This window comes from Manis javanica, chromosome 11 (genome assembly GCF_040802235.1).
Source record: "Manis javanica isolate MJ-LG chromosome 11, MJ_LKY, whole genome shotgun sequence".
NCBI classification, from domain to species: Eukaryota; Metazoa; Chordata; class Mammalia; order Pholidota; family Manidae; genus Manis; species Manis javanica.
This window is the reverse complement of record NC_133166.1, coordinates 27,717,644-27,734,351: the sequence shown is the minus strand read 5'-3', so window position 1 is coordinate 27,734,351 and position 16,708 is coordinate 27,717,644. Positions and strand designations below refer to the sequence as shown.

General features: G+C 39.4%; 1 protein-coding gene across 1 annotated transcript; it reads right to left on the bottom strand.

The window, feature by feature from the left end:
* Nucleotides 1–15,039: 15,039 nt before the first annotated feature.
* Nucleotides 15,040–15,999, bottom strand: LOC108403661 (olfactory receptor 10A5). The gene has a single exon (XM_036996484.1). It carries the CDS (start codon nucleotides 15,997–15,999, stop codon nucleotides 15,040–15,042), a length of 960 nt encoding a protein of 319 aa, XP_036852379.1.
* Nucleotides 16,000–16,708: the final 709 nt, after the last annotated feature.

The following is a 16,708-nucleotide window of genomic DNA, read 5'->3' as shown; positions in this document are numbered from 1 at the left end:
GTAAAGGGATGGTTTGGTTTCTTTAGGTCCTGAGTCTCTCTGAGACTTTGGGACCGGACCTTGTAGGGCTAAGACTTTGGTGTGGGGTCTGCCCTGGATGGAAGGAAAGGTTTAAGCCATGAGGGAGGGTTTTCCATTAAGTCCTGCCAGACTAAGATGTAGGGAATTTGGCCGGAATGGCCCTGGGCTCCTTTCCTGAAGATAAAACCTTTAACCTGTAAGAGAGTGGTTAGATTAAAAGTTCCCTCCGGCGGCCATCCAACATTAAAAGACGGCCACTCAGAGGTGCAGAAAACACAAAACTTTCCCTTTTTGACATCCGTGCTCAAATTGCGAGCTCTCTCCCTAACATCTGAAAAATGGTCTGTCATGAGAGATAAAGGAGTCGTCTGCATCTGTCCCATTTCTTCCGTCAACAACAAGACTAAGATAAACACAATAACCAACAAACAGGCACCTATAGAGAAGAATTTACTGTGGCCGCAGAGGCAAAACTGAAAGTAAGTTGAGGGTCTGTCGGACTGCAGCGGCAGCCGACTTTCTTCACAGATGAGGACCTCATCCTCCAGGCGGGGGCAAGGGACGTCTCCCAAGACCCCCAGTCGGTGACCCGCCAGCGTGTCCACCTAAGTTAATGCCGACCCAGATACAGATTGGAGCTCCTACAGGCTTATACAGGCTTGTTCGCGAACAAAAACAGTGAGACACAGACGAAGACAGAGTGAGACACAGGTAGACAAAGACAGACGGATAACTGAGTGCATTCACCAGCCATCACTAGGCCCCCGGGTCAGGAGTCCTGGGGGTCTCCGGGATCCTGGACGAGCCCCCAAATGTTGTGCCCGAAGTCGCAAATCCCAAGGAGACCACCAAGGAGCCAACATGGATGCAAAAGCAAGGAGCCTTTATTTGAGCCAGCCCGAGCTCAATCTCACACCTGTGCCAACGCAGTGGCCAGGTGCCAGAGAGAAAGAACCCGCGTTTTCCCCAGAACAAAGGTTTTATAGGTTTCCAGGGCAGTTTGGGGGGGTGATGGCCGTGGCCCTGGCTGATTGGCTGGGCCTGGGGGTAGTTGTGGGGGTGATGAGTCGTGGCTCTGGTCAATTGGCAGGGTCTGGGGGTAGTTGGGGGGGTGATGGCCATGGCTCTGGTCAGTTGGAAGGGTCCAGGGGTGGTGGGTGTACTTCTTGCTGACTGGAGGGGAGAGAGAGACTAAGCTCCGATTGGCTGAAATAGGATCCAGGTCCTGATTGGCTGAGGTAGACCCCAGGTCCTGATTGGCTGATGTAGAATCCAGGAGCTTGTCCTTTCAAGAGGCATTTTGCCCCAGGATTTCCATTCCCCAGACTTACACCTCTGAAGACAACACTCAAAGTTATTCAAATATTTGTAACACAATAAATTCTCTCTCTAAAACAGTATATTGCTCATTTCCTCACGTGAACTCTTATAGTTTTAACATCTAAATTACCTGAATATCCTTCTATAAAACTTTATTAAAAAAAATAATTTATAACAGTGAGGTGACAGATATCAACTAGATTTATTATGGTGAACATTGTGCAATGTATGCATATATGGAATCATTATGTTGGGCACTGACTAATATAATGTCACATCTCAATTATATTGCAATTTTAAAAGTTTCTAGTTTTGTAATATATAGGTCTTAAAGAAGTACATTCCAAATATGGTCTAATCATTTTGGAATAGTGAGGGTTTTTCATTGGTTAATCCCTACAAATTTTGTTACATTTCCATTAATGCAGTTTAAATTGGATTAAGTTCATGTTTCTTTTTCACATATACTTTCACTTATTCAAGTCTCCCATATTCTGTTTTTTTTTAAGTTAAGTATCAGTGATGTAAAATCTCATTTTGGTTTCAAATATACAACAGAGCTGTTCAACAGTTGCCCATATTTTTAAATCCTCACCACCTCTAGTGTGGTTACTATCTATCAATGTAGTAAGATGTTACAGAATCATTGACTATATTCTCCACTATGTGTACTACTGTCCCCCTGACCAACTTATAGTGTGATTGTGAATTATCGTGCCCTTGTATCCTTTTCATCCCACCCACCCTGACACCAACCATTCCCCTTAGTAACCACTAGCTCCTTCTTGTTGTCTGACTCTACCACTATTTTATTCCTGCTGTTTTGCTTTCTTTTTATACTCTATAAGTAAAATCATATGGTATTTGTCTTTCTCCACTTAGCTTATTTCACTGAGTCTAATACCCTCTAGATCCACCCACATTGGTGCAAACAGTAGTATTTGTTTAATTTTTATGGCTGAATAACATTCCACTATGAATATGTACACTTTTCTTTATCCATTCATCTTTTGATGGACACTTGTTTCCATAATTTGACTATTGTAAATAGTGCAGCATTGAATACAGGGATGCATATATCTTTTTGAATCAGGTATTTTATTTTCTTTGTGTAAATTACTAGGAGTGGAATTACTGGGTCAGGTGGTATTTCTATTTTTGTTTTTCTGAGGAACCTTTGTAGTGCTTTCCATAGCAGTTGCACCAATTTACATTCCCACCAAGAGTGTAGAAGGGTTCCCATTTCTTGACATCCTCACCAGCATTTGTTATTTCTTAACTTTTGGATAGTGGCCATCCTAACTGGTGTGAGGTGCTATTTCATTGTGGTTTTAATTTGCAGTTCCCTGATGATTAGTGATGTGGAGCATCTTCTCAATGCCTGTTAGATATATGTATTTCTTCTTTAGAGAAGTGTCTGCTCAGGTCTCCATCCATCTTTTAAACGGGTTACTTGTTTTTTTGGTGCTGAGATGTATGAATTCTTTATATATTTTGGATATTAACCCTTTTTCAGATAAGTCATTTATGAATATATTCTCCCACACTCTGGGAAGCCATTTTGTTCTGCTGATGGTACCCTTCACTGTAGAAGAGCTTTTTAGTTTGACATAGTCCCACTTGTTCATTTTTTATTTTGTTTTCCTTCCCCAAGGACATCTGTTCAGGAAAAAATTGCATATGCTTATATTCAAGAAATTTTTGACTATGTATTCTTAAGAGTTTTTATGGTTTAATGTCTTACATTCAGGTCCTTGATCCATTTCAAGTTTACTTTTGTGTATGAAGTTAGACGATAATTCAGTTTCATTATCTTACATGTACCTGTTCTGTTTTGCCAATACAAGTTGTTGAAAGGTCTATCTTTTCCCCTTGTATATTCGTGGATCCTTTATTGTATATTGATTGACTATATATGCATGGGTTTAATCCGAGCTCTGTATTCTGTTCCATTTATCTATGGGTCTGTTCTTGTGCCAGTACAGTATTGTTTTGATACCTGTGGCTTTGTAGTAGAGCTTGAAGTTGGGGAGCATAATCCTGCCCCACTTTATTCTTCCTTCTCAGGATTGCTTTGGTGTTCAAGGTCTTTTGTGGTTTCATATGAATTTTAGAACTATTTGTTCTAGTTCATTAAAGAATGCTGTTAGTATTTTGATAGGGATTGCATTGAATCTGCAAATTGCTTTGGGCAGGATGGCCATTTTGACAATATTAATTTTTCCTACCCATGAGCATGGGATATATTTCCATTTATTGGTGTCCTGTTTAATTTCCCTCATGTCTTTTAGTTTTTCACATATACGTCTTTCACCTCATTGATTAGGTTTATTCCTAGGTATCTTATTCTTTTTGATGCAATTGTAAATGGAGTTGTTTTCCTCATTTCTCTTTCTGCTAGTTCGTGGTTAGTATATAGGAATGTGACTGATTTCTGAGTATTAATTTTGTATCCTGTAACATTGCTGAATTCAGTTATTAGATCTAATAGTTTTTGGTGGAGTCCTTAGGGTTTTCCATGTATAATAGCATGTCATCTGCAAATAGTGACAGCTTAATTTCTTCCTTGCCAATTTGAATTCCTTTTATCACTTTGTGTTGTCTTACTGCTGTGGCTCGGATCTCCAGTACTATGTTGAATAAAAGTGGTGAGAGTGGGCATCCTTGTCTTGTGCCTGATCATACAGGAAAAGCTTTCAGCTTTTCATTATTAAGTATGATGTTAGATGTGGGTTTGTTGAACATGGCCCTTATTATGTTGAGGTACATACCCTATTTACCCATTTTGTTGAGAGTTTTTATCATAAATGGATGTTGAATTTTGTCAAATGCTTTTTCAGCATCTATTGAGATGATCATATGAGTTTTTTTATTTTTATTTTGGTATCATTAATCTACAATTACAGAAAGAACATTATGTTTACTAGGTTCCCCCTTCAACAAGTCCCCCCCCCCACATACCCCTTCACAGTCACTCTCCATCTGCATAGTAAGATGCTATAAAATCACTACTTGTCTTCTCTATGTTGTGCAGCCCTCCCCGTGTCCCCCAGGCACTATACATGCTAATAGTAATGCCCTCTTCTTTTTCCTCACCTTATCCCTCCCTTCCTACCCATCATCCCCAGTCCCTTTCCCTTTGGTAACTATTAGTCCATTCTTGGTTTCTGTGATTCTGCTGCTGTTTTGTTCCTTCAGTTTTCCTTTGTTCTTATACTCCACATATGAGTGAAATCATTTGGTACTTGTCCTTCTCCACTTGGCTTATTTCACTGAGCATAATACCCTCTAGCTCCATCCATGTTGTTGTGAATGGTAGGATCTGTTTTTTTCTTATGGCTGCATAATATTACATTGAGTGTATGTACCACATCTTCTTTTTCCATTCATCTACTGATGGGCATTTAGGTTGCTTCCACATCTTGGCTATTGTAAACAGTGCAGCAATAAACATAGGGGTGCATCTGTCTTTTTCAAACTGGAGTGCTGCATTCTTAGAGTAAATTCCTAGAAGTGGAATTCCTGGGTCAAATGGTATTTCTATTTTGAGCATTCTGAGGAACCTCCATACTGCTTTCCACAATGGTTGAACTAGTTTACATTGCCACCAGCAGTGTAGGAGGGTTCCCCTTTCTCCACAACCTCACCAACATTTGCTGTTGTTTCTCTTTTCAATGATGGCGATCCTTACCGGTGTGAGGTGATATCTCATTGTGGTTTTAATTTGGATTTCTCTGATGATTAGCGATGTGAAGCATCTTTTCATGTGCCTGTTGGCCATCTGGATTTCTTCTTCAGAAAACTGTCTATTCAGCTCCTCTGCCCATTTTTTAATTGGATTATTTGCTTTTTGTTTGTTGAGGCATATGAGCTCATTATACATTTTGGATGTCAATCCTTTATTGGATCTGTCATTTATGAATATGTTCTCCCATACTGTAGGATACCTTTTTGTTCTATTGATGGCGTCCTTTGCTGTACAGAAGCTTTTTAGCTTGATATAGTCCCACTTGTTCATTTTTGCCTTTGTTTCCCTTGCCCAGGGAGATGTGTTCATGAAGAAGTCACTCATGTTAATGTCCATGAGATTTTTGCCTATGTCTTTTTCTAAGAGTTTTATCATTTCATGACTTACACTCAGGTCTTTGATACATTTTGAATTTACTTTTGTGGATGGGGTTAGATAGTGATCCAGTTTCATTCTCTTACATGTAGCTGTCCAGTTTTGCCAGCACCATCTGTTGAAGAGACTGTTATTTCCCCATTGTACATCCAAGGCTCCTTTATCATATATTAATTGACCATATATGTTTGGGTTAATATCTGGAGTCTCTAATCTGTTCTACTGGTCTGTGGCTCTGTTGTTGTGCTAATACCAAATTGTCTTGATTGCTATGGCTTTGTAGTAGAGCTTGAAGTTGGGGAGTGAGATCCCCCCACATACACACTTTATTCTTCCTTCTCAGAATTGCTTTGGCTATTTGGGGTCTTTGGTTTCTCATATGAATTTTTGAACTATTTGTTCCAGTTTGTTGAAGAATGTTGGTAATTTGATAGGGATTGCATCGAATCTGTATATAGCTTTGGGCAGGATGGCCATTTTGACTATATTAATTCTTCCTAGCCAAGAGCATGGGATGAGTTTCCATTTGTTAGTGTCCTCTTTAATTTCTCTTAAGAGTGTCTTATAGTTTCCAGGGTATAGGTCTTTCACTTCTTTGGTTAGGCTTATTCCTAGGTATTTTATTCTTTTAGATGCAATTGTGAATGGAAATGTTTTCCTGATTTCTCTTCTATTGATTCATTGTTAGTGTAAAGGAAAGCCACAGATTTCTGTGTGTTAATTTTATATCCTGCAACTTTGCTGTATTCTGATATCAGTTCAAGTAGTTTTGGAGTGGAGTCTTTAGGGTTTTTTATGTACACTATCATGTCATCTACAAACAGTGACAGTTTAACTTCTTCTTTACCAATCTGGATTCCTTGTATTTCTTTGTTTTGTCTGATTGCCATGGCTAGGACCTCCAGTACTATGTTAAATAACAGTGGGGAGTGTGAGCATCCCTGTCTAATTCCCAATCTCAGAGGAAAAGCATTCAGCTTCTCACTGTTCAGTATGATGTTAGCTGTGGGTTTATCATATATGGCCTTTATTATCTTGAGGTACTTGCCCTCTATACCCATTTTGCTGAGAGTTTTTATCATGAATGGATGTTGAATTTTGTCAAATACTTTTTCGGCATCTATGGAGATGATCATGTGGATTTTGTCTTTCTTTTTGTTTATGTGATGGATGATGTTGATGGATTTTCGAATGTTGTACCATCCTTGCAGCCCTGGGATGAATCCCACTTGGTCATGGTGTATGATCCTTTTGATATATTTTTGAATTCGGTTTGCTAATAATTTATTGAGTATTTTTGTATCTACGTTCATCAGGGATATTGGTCTATAATTTTCTTTTTTTGTGGTATCTTTGCCTGGTTTTGGTATTAGGGTGATGTTGGCTTCATTGAATGAGTTTGGCAGTATTCCCTCCTCTTCTATTTTTTGGAAAATGTTAAGGAGAATGGGTATTATATCTTCTCTGTATGTCTGATAAAATTCTGAGGTGAATCCATCTGGTCCAGGGGTTTTGTTCTTGGGTAGTTTTTTGATTAGCGTTTCAATTTCTTTGAGGGTAATTGGTTTGTTTAGATTTTGTGTTTCTTCCTTGGTCAGTCTTGGGAGGTTGTATTTTTCTAGGAAGTTGTCCATTTCTTCTAGGTTTTCCAGCTTCTTAGCATATAGGTTTTCATAGTGGTCTCTAATAATTCTTTGTATTTCTGTTGGGTCCATCATGGTGTTTCCTTTCTCATTTCTGATTCTGTTGATGTGTATTGATTCTCTTTTTCTCCTTTTAAGTCTGGTTAGAGGCTTATCTAATTTGTTTGGTTTCACTGACTTTTTCTATTGTTTTATTCTTCTCAATTTTGTCTATTTCTTCTCTGATCTTTATTACGTCCCTCCTTCTGCTGACTTTAGGCCTCATATGTTCTTCTTTTTCCAATTTTGATAACTGTGATGTTAGACTATTCATTTGGGATTGTTCTTCCTTCTTTAAATATGCCCAGATTGCTATATACTTTCCTCTTAAGACTGCTTTTGCTGCGTCCCACAGAAGCTGGGGCTTTGTGTTGTTGTCTTCAATTATTTCCATATGTTGCTGGATCTCCATTTTAATTTGGTCATTGATCCATTGATTATTTAGGAGCATGTTGTTAAGCCTCCAACTGTGTGTGAGCCTTTTTGCTTTCTTTGTACAATTTATTTCTAGTTTTATACCTTTGTGGTGTGAAAAGTTGGCTGGTAGGATTTCAATCTTTTGGAATTTACTGAGGCTCTTTTTGTGGCCTAGTATGTGGTCTATTCTGGAGAATGTTCCATGTGCACTTGAGAAGAATGTGTATCCTGTTGCTTTTGGATGTAGAGTTCTATAGTTGTCTATTAGGTCCATCTGTTCTAGTGTGTTATTCAGTGCCTCTGTGTCCTTACTTATTTTCTGTCTTGTGGATCTGTCCTTTGGGGTGAGTGGTGTATTAAAGTCTCCCAAAATGAATGCATTGCATTCTATTTTCTCCTTTAATTCTGTTAATATTTGTTTCACATATATTGGTGCTCCTGTACTGGGTGCATATGTTTTTAATGGTTATATCCTCTTGTTGGACGGAGCCCTTTCATTATGTAATGTCCTTCTTTATCTCTTGTTACTTTCTTTATTTTGAGGTCTATTTTGTCTGATACTAGTATTGCAACACCTGCTTTTTTCTCTCTGTTGTTTGCATGAAATATCTTTCTGCAACCCTTGACTTTTAATCTGTGCACGTCTTTCGGTTTGAGGTGAGTCTCTTGTAAGCAGCATATAGATGGGTCTTGCTTTTTTATCCATTCTGTTACTCTGTATCGTTGGATTGGTGCATTCATTCCATTTACATTTAGGGTGATTATTGAATGTACTTATTGCTATTGCAGGCTTTAGATTCGTGGTTACCAAAGATTCAAGGTTCGCTTGTTTACTACCTTACTGTCTGAACTCACTTGCTTATTGAGCTGTTATAAACACAGTCTGATGATTATTTCTTTCCCTGCTTTTTCCTCCTCCTCCATTCTTCATATGTTGGGTGTTTTGTTCTGTGCTCTTTTTAGGAGTGCTCCCGTCTAGAGCAGTCCCTCTAAGATACCCTGTAGAGGTGGTTTGTGGGAGGCAAATTTCCTCAACTTTTGCTTGTCTGGGAATTGTTTAATCCCTCCTTCATATTTAAATGATAATTGTGCTGTATACAGTACCCTTGGTTCAAGGCCCTTCTTTTTCTTTGCATTAAATATATCATGCCATTCTCTTCTGGCCTGTAAGGTTTCTGTTGAGAAGTCTGATGACAGCCTGATGGGTGTTCTTTGTATGTGATCTTTTTACTCTCTCTGGCTGCCTTTAATACTCTGTCTCTGTCCTTGAACTTTGCCATTTTAATTACTATGTGTCTTGGTGTTGACCTCTTTGGATCCCATCTCTTGGGAGTTCTGTGTGCCTCCGTAGTCTGAGCAACTATTTCCTCCCCTAGTTTGGGGAAGTTTTCAGCAATTATTTCTTCAAAGACACTTTCTATCCCCTTTTCTCTCTCTTCTCCTCTGGTACCCCTATAATGCGGATATTGTTCCTTTTGGATTGGTCACACAGTTCTCTTAATATTGTTTCATTCCTGGAGATCCTTTTATCTCTCTCTGCATCAGCTTCTATGCATTCCTGTTCTCTGGTTTCTATTCCATCAATGGCCTCTTGCATCTTATCCATTCTGCTTATAAATCCTTCCAGAGTTTGTTTCACTTCTGTAATCTCCCTCTGGACATCTGTGATCTCCCTCCAAATGTCTGTAATCTCCCTCCAGACTTCATCCCTTAGCTCTTGCATATTTCTCTGCAGCTCTGTCAGCATGTTTATGATTTTTACTTTGAATTCTTTTTCAGGGAGACTGGTTAGGTCTGCCTCTGCAGATCCTTTCTCAGGTGTAACTATCTTGGTCTGGACCAGATTTTTTTGCCTTTTCATGGTTATTGCAGTGGCTGTAGGCAGGTTGCATGTGTGTCAGCTGGGAGAGGAAAGTCCTTTCCTGCTTGCTGGATGCCTTGCCCTTCTCCACTGCCTGTTATGGCTACCTGCACTCCTGGAGCAGCCACTGGGTTAATCTCCTAAGCGTCTGTGGGTGGGGTGTCTGTCAGAGCAGCATGGAGTCCTGTGGGGAGTGGCAGGCATGCCAGGTGCGCTCCTCCGTGTTAGCGGCGATCCTGCCGCTTTGTGGCAGCAGTGGCCTTTGGGTCTGGCCCGTGTGGCTGTGCATTGGGCTGAGATTCTGGCCGGTTTCTGGGAGTGCACGTGCTCCCTATGGCTCTGCTGCTGGTGTGCACTGGGCTTTTCTGCACAGGTCTCTACCGGGCTCTGGTTTCACTGCCGCTGGTGTGCGTGAGCTGTCCCCCGGCTGTTCAGTCACGCTGCTGCTGGCTACCCTGTGGTGCACAAATCTGTTCTCGGTTCCTTCTAGTGCTTCCGTCCCTGGTGCATGCTCCCACCCTCCTGCTACTGGGCCCATGTGTTGGGGTCCACACCAGTTGGAGGAATGACTGGCAGGCTGCCTCATCCTGTGAGGGTCTTCAGAGCTGCACTGCCTCCATTTTGGGCGCCTAAGGTTCCCCAGTACTCCCAGCTTCCGGGACAACTTCGTCCAGCTATGGGGTCCCTGTCTCTTTAAGACTTGCAGTAAGCACTCGCTTTTCTTTTGTCTCAGGGGTGCCAGTTGCGGGGACCTGCCCACAGGTTTTTCTTTTCCGTTTCTCTAATATGCAGCACCCCATGCACCTTGTGTCTGCATTCTGGGTGCGGATTTCTAGAGCTGGTTGTTTAGCAGTCCTGGGCTTTCACTCCCTCCCTGTTCTGACTCCTTTCTTCCCACCAGGTTTTGGGGTGGGGGGGCGTTCAGGTCCCGCCTGGCCATGGCTTGTATCTTACCCCCTTCGTGTGATGCTGAGTTCTCGCAGATTAGATGTACCCTGGCTGTTGTACTGCATCCACTGGTGTCTCTTTTAGGAATAGTTGTATTTATTGTATTTTCATAAATATGTATGTTTCGGGGAGGAGATTTCCTCTGAACTACTCATGCCACCATCTTCCTGTGATCTTCCGATCATATGATTTTTATCATTCCTTTTTGTTAATGTGGTGTATGATAGTGATCGATTTATAAATATTGTACCATCCTTGCATCTCTGGAATAAATCGCACTTTGTCATGATGGATGATCTTTTTGATGGATTTTTGAATTTGGTTTGCTAATATTTTGTTGAGGATTTTTTTGCATCTATGTTCATCAGGGATATTGGTCTAAAACTTTCTTTTTGTATGGTGTCATTGTGTGGTTTTTGGATTAGAGTGATGCTTGCCTCATAGAATGTGTTTGGAAGTATTCCCTCCTCTTCTATTTTTTTGAATACTTTGAGAAAGATGGGTATTAACTCTCCTTTAAATGTTTGGTATAATTTGGCTGTGAAGGCATCTGAACCTGGAGTTTTGTTCTTAGATTGTTTTTTGATTACAATTCAATTTCTTTGCTGGTAATTGGTCTGTTCTGTTTTTCTATTTCTTCCTGAGTCCATTTTGGAAGGTTGTATTTTTCTTAAATGTTGTCCACTTTTTCTAATTTGTCCAATTGGCATATAATTTTTCATAGTATTCACCAATAATTCTTTGCATTTCTGTGGTATCCATTATGATCATTCCTTCATTTATGATTTTTTTTGTGTGTACACTCTCTTTTTTTCTTGATAAGTCTGGCTATGGTTTTACCTATTTTGTTTATTTTCTCAAAGAACCAACTCCTGGTTTCATTGATTTTTTTCTATTGTTTTATTCTTCTCTATTTTATTTACTTCTGCTCTGATCTTTGTTATGTACTTCCTTTTTCTAGCTTTGGGCTTCATTTGTTCTTCTTTTTCTAATTTCTTTAATTGTGAGTTACTGTTTATTTTGGATTATTCTTGTTTTTTTGAGGTAAGCCTATATTGTTATGTACTTTCCTCTAAGAACTGCCTTTGCTGCATCCCACAGGTTTGGGCTGTGGAGATTTTGTTTTCATTTGTCCCATGTATTGCTTGACCTCCATTTTAATTTGGTCATTAATCCACTGATTATTTAGAAGCATGTTGTTTGGTCTCCATGTGTTTGTAGGCCTTTTTGTGTGTGTGTAATTTATTTCTAGTTTCATTCCATTGTGGCCTGGGAAGCTACTTGATACAATTTCAATCTTTTTTAGTTTATTGAGGCTCTTCCTATGGTCTAGTCTGTGACCTATTCTAGAAAACGTTCTATGTACACTTGAGAAAAATGTGTATCCTGTTGCTTTTCAGTGGGCTGTTCTGTAGATGTCTGTTAAATCTATGTGATCTAATAATCTATTGTTCAGTGCCTCTGTTTCCTTACTTATTTTCTGTTTGGTTGATCTGTCTATTGATGTGAGTGGTGTGTTAAAGACTCCTAAAATGAATGTGTTTTAATCTGTTTCCCCCTTTAATTATGTTAGTATTTGTTTTACACATGTAGGTGCTCCTATTTTGGGCACATAAATATTTGTAATCATTATATCCTCTTGATGAACTGATCCCTTTATCATTATGTAATGTCCTTTTTTTTCTTGTTTCTTTGTTTTGAAATCAATTTTGTCTGATACAAATACTGTTAATCCTGTTTTTTTCTCCCTATTATTTTCCATTTCTTCGTTTTTAGTCTGTGTATGTCTTTGAGTCTGAAATGAGTCACTTGTAGGCAGCATATTGTAGATGCCCCAGTAGTTAACCTGTGGATGCCCCAGCAGTTAACCTTGTTGTAATTTAGTTACTGCTTAAACTTATCTATAGTTGAAACTAATCTAAGAGAAAAAACAATATGATTTGTAGCTGAAACTATAATCTTAGACAATAGAACAATGTGTTGCATCTTGGAATCTGGTGCAAGTCATGAGCATTTCTCATGATCCTTTCTGAGGCAAACCCAGATAAGGAACACACCATGGGACTCACGTGGCCAGATGACTTGATGAAACATAAGAGAAACTTAAGAAATAATTAGCCTGCAATTATTTAGCTTAATGAAAAAACTCATCCTCTAATCACTGATCAATACTGTCTTTTTGCTTGCTGTAATCTAATAAAAGTGCAGGGGAGCACTGACTCAGTGCTTAGTCTCCAAGGAAGTCTAAGCGCTCTGCATAAAACATTGTTCTGACTTTGTTTCTCATTTTCACGGTCCCCAAGTGCAACAGCATATACATGGGTCTTGTGTTTTCATCCATTCTGCCATTCTATACCTTTTGATTGGTGCATTGAGTCCATTCACATTAAGGTGATAGACATGTACTTATTGCCACTTTATTAACTGTTTTCTGGTTGTTTTTGTAGCTCCTCTCTATTCCTTTTTTCCTCTCTTATACTCTTCTCTTGCTATTTGATGGATTTCTTTAGTGTTGTGATTGGATCTCTCTCTCTCTCTCTCTCTCTCTCTCTCTCTCTCTCTCTTTCTATTTTGTGTATCTATTGTAGGCTTTAGTTTTGTGGTTACCAAAAGTGCAAGGATAGCTTCCTTAGTATAAATGGTCTATCTTAAATTGCTGATTACTCTATTTCAAACACAATCTAAAGGTACTTTCCCCCCCTTCTTCCTCTTCTACACTTTTTGTATTGAATGTCATAATCTGCACTTTTAGTGTATCCTTGACTGATTTTGTGAGTAGTTGATTTTGCTTTGTTGTTTTATTTTTATTTCATTCATGATTGGTAATTAATTGGTCCATTTCCTTTAAATTGTGGGTTTATTTTCACTGATGAAAACTATATATATTTAGCCGTAGGAGCATTTCCATCTATAGCAGTCCCTTTAACATATCCTGTAGGGCTGCCTTAGTGGTGGTGAATTCCTTCAACTATTGTTTATCTGAAAATTGTTTAATCCCTGCTTCAAATTTAAATGATAATCTTGCCAGGTAGAGAATTCTTGGTTGAAGGCCCTTCTGTTTCATTACATTGATTACATCATGCCACTCCCCCTCTGGCCTGTGAGGTTTCTGCTAAGAAGTCTGATGGTAGCCTGATGGGCTTTCCTTAGTATGTGATCTTTTTTCCCTCTCTGGCTGCTTTCAATAGTCTCTCCTAATCCTTGATCTTTGCAATTTTAATTATTATACAACTTGGTATTTTCAGATTTAGTGGTATTTGCTGTATTTTCATGTTTTATGTGTTTTCCGGAGGAGGTTTCCACTTTGCATTCCTACTCCACCATCTTTCTCCCAGAATCCCCCTGTTCTGCTTTAAAATATTCTTTTACTCTGATTGAGTTAATTAGGTAACTAATTAGCTATGCATTGCTTGGTACTAAGAAACTATAGAACTAAGATTCAAGGCACCTAAATTATATTCCAACTATAAAAGATCCAATGGCTTTGAACACTGCTTTTGTTAGCTATGAAATGATGGATTCAGATGCAGTCATTGCTAAGAGCAAATAACTAAATATGGGTCTATACTATGCTTAGTGCTGTATTAAATGCTTTACAGTAAAATTTACCCTTAAAAACAAATGAGTCAGCTAGATACTATTAATATTTGCACTCTTTACACATAAGGAAAGAGGCAAAAGATGTTGATTGACATTTTTGTGGCCACCAGATAGTACATGGCAGAGTAGGATTGAATCCAGGCAAGGTCCCTTTTTGTTATGTAATACTAAATTTCCTCAGGACTTCATAGTTATTCTTACATAATTTCTGTTTCTGATGCAATCACAAACTTCAGAGGGCAGCAATGGAGTTTCATGGTCTTTTATACCTTTATATCAACAAATAGGACATTTTTTTGTAATAAAACATAATAGAGTTGTTAAAAAGACCATATTGTAATAAGTTATAGTTCCATTTAAGCTTGAAGAAAGCAACACCATGATTGAAATTTTATTTTTGAAATGTTAAAATTATGTCAGCAAGACCTAAGAACCTGAAAATGAAACTGGGAATTGAAAACGCACATGTTTCTCCGAGTGAAAAGCCAGCCCAAGAATGGAATTGATAAGGATATTTGGGTTATAAAGAAATATGCATGGGAATGGCTGATCCACTGTCCTCTATCCATGTTATATACCAACAAACTTAAGAACCAACCCTGCCTGCTACACAAAATAAAATGAATGAAAGACAAGTATTATGTACTGAAGGAATTATGAGCCCTTTTTGTATTGAATGGTGTGACACTTGTCAAAAAAAAGATAAAATGGCAGGATGACTTTTGTGTCTCCAAATTCACATTACAAGCAGTCTCATACTGTGAACAATGTGTGTGACATCGGTGCACATTAGCAAAGTAAATACTTGGACTGGATTAGCCACAGATGTTTCAAAATGCCAAGTGCACTATAACAAAAAGAATTTAAGCCTACAATGGGTATGCAGAGGAGTTTGACAGATGGTAGAGAGAAGTCTAAAATATACCTCTGTGTTATTTTCTCTCTGAGCTCACCAGTAGTCATTTCAGCAGCTGGCTGTCATCTCAGTAAAGATGTGAGGAGAAGCAGAGAAGAATCACAAACATGAAACTGATTGTTCCTCATTCCATTAATTTTGATCTTATCTCTTAAGGGCTATGGATGCAGCATCTGAGGCCTACGAATTTGTGGAAGGTCCGACCAATAGCATTCTTCACCTCATTATTTCTCAGGCTATAGATGATGGGGTTCAACATGGGGGTCACAACAGTGTAGGACAATGACAGCAGCTTCTTGCTCTCAGGAGAATTATTGGACTTAGGCCGGAAGTAGGTGAGACTTGATGATACATAGAAAAGGGAGACAACAAGGAGGTGGGAGGAGCATGTAGAGAAGGCTTTATGCTTCCCTTTTGCTGATGGAATCATGAGGATGGCAGCAGCGATGCGAGTGTAGGAACACAGGATCAGCAAGCAGGGCATCATGACAACCAGTATGGTTCCAACCACCGCATAGATCTCAAACAGTGCAGTGTCTGCACACACCAGCCTCAGCACAGGTGGGCTGTCACAGAAAAAGTGGTTCACCTTGTTGGCGCCACAGAATGGAAAGCTGAAGAGCCATGTGGTCTGCACAGTAGCTAAAGGAAAGCCTGGAAACCAAGAGGCGACAGCCAGTTTTGCACGTGTCCTTGGGTTCATGATCACAGGGTAGTGCAAGGGATAGCAGATGGCTACGTAGCGGTCGTATGCCATGGTGGCCAGGAGGAAACATTCAGCAGCTCCAAAGAAGAAGAAGAAATACATCTGAGTGGCACAGCCATGGAAGGAGATGGTTGTGTCCTGGACGATCAAGGTCCCCAGCATCTTGGGCACAATGACAAGGTTGAAGCCAATCTCCAGGAAGGACAAGTTCCTGAGGAAGAAGTACATGGGACTATGCAGCGTGGGGTCAGCTAAGGTAATCAGAATGATGAGGCTGTTTCCCATCAGGGTGACCAGGTAGATGATGAGAAACGTCACAAAGAGTAACGACTGTATTTCGGTAGGGAGGGATGAGAAGCTCATGAGGACAAACTCACTAACTGTTGTCAGGTTTCCTCCAGCCATATAGGATACAGGAATTAACCGCTGGCTGTGGTCATAGAGATTTGATTGGAAGAGTCAAATTCTGGACTTGTGTTGCGGACTCTTTAGGTCAGGGAAATAGAGAAGGTTAAGATCTCAGAAGAGCACCTTTGTTGTCAAAGAATAAGGACAGGTAGAATGGCCAGAGCCTGATCTCTGAAAGGTGCAATAGCTCATTGCTTCCTACTTGTTTTTTATGATCCATTCTCCACTTTATTTCCATATTTGCTAAAACATGTTGGATCATATCTATTTGCACCCATTTTATCTGCATATTTAATGCCTCTAAGATGGGCTTACGTGAGAGTGGTGGCGAGGCAACAGAGTGGAGCCATATAGAAAAACTGAAGAAAATTTTCATTTATACCAATTATGTGTCTCCCTTTTTCAAAGATTCATTGCATTTACCTTCTCTACCTACTGCCAAAATTAGTAGTTACCTTTTGTATGCATCTAGAGACTGCAGCAAAACAATTGAGAAGTATCCAGTGGAGAAAATGAATTGTATCGTATTTTGTTTAAGGTGATTCAAACTAGGATTAAGAAGGAAAGTGGAAGAATGGGAGGAATATTTGAAGAGATGTAGTTTTATTGAGCTTTTTGTTCCTCTCTTGATATGAGAACTGCAAACTACCTCAAATCATATAATAATAATTCCCTCTTGCCCAAGCAGATATGAAGTAACAAACAG

Bases quoted from the DNA above. Each gene is read 5' to 3' on its own strand.
- LOC108403661 (XM_036996484.1), bottom strand. From the start codon at position 15,999: ATGGCTGGAGGAAACCTGACAACAGTTAGTGAGTTTGTCCTCATGAGC.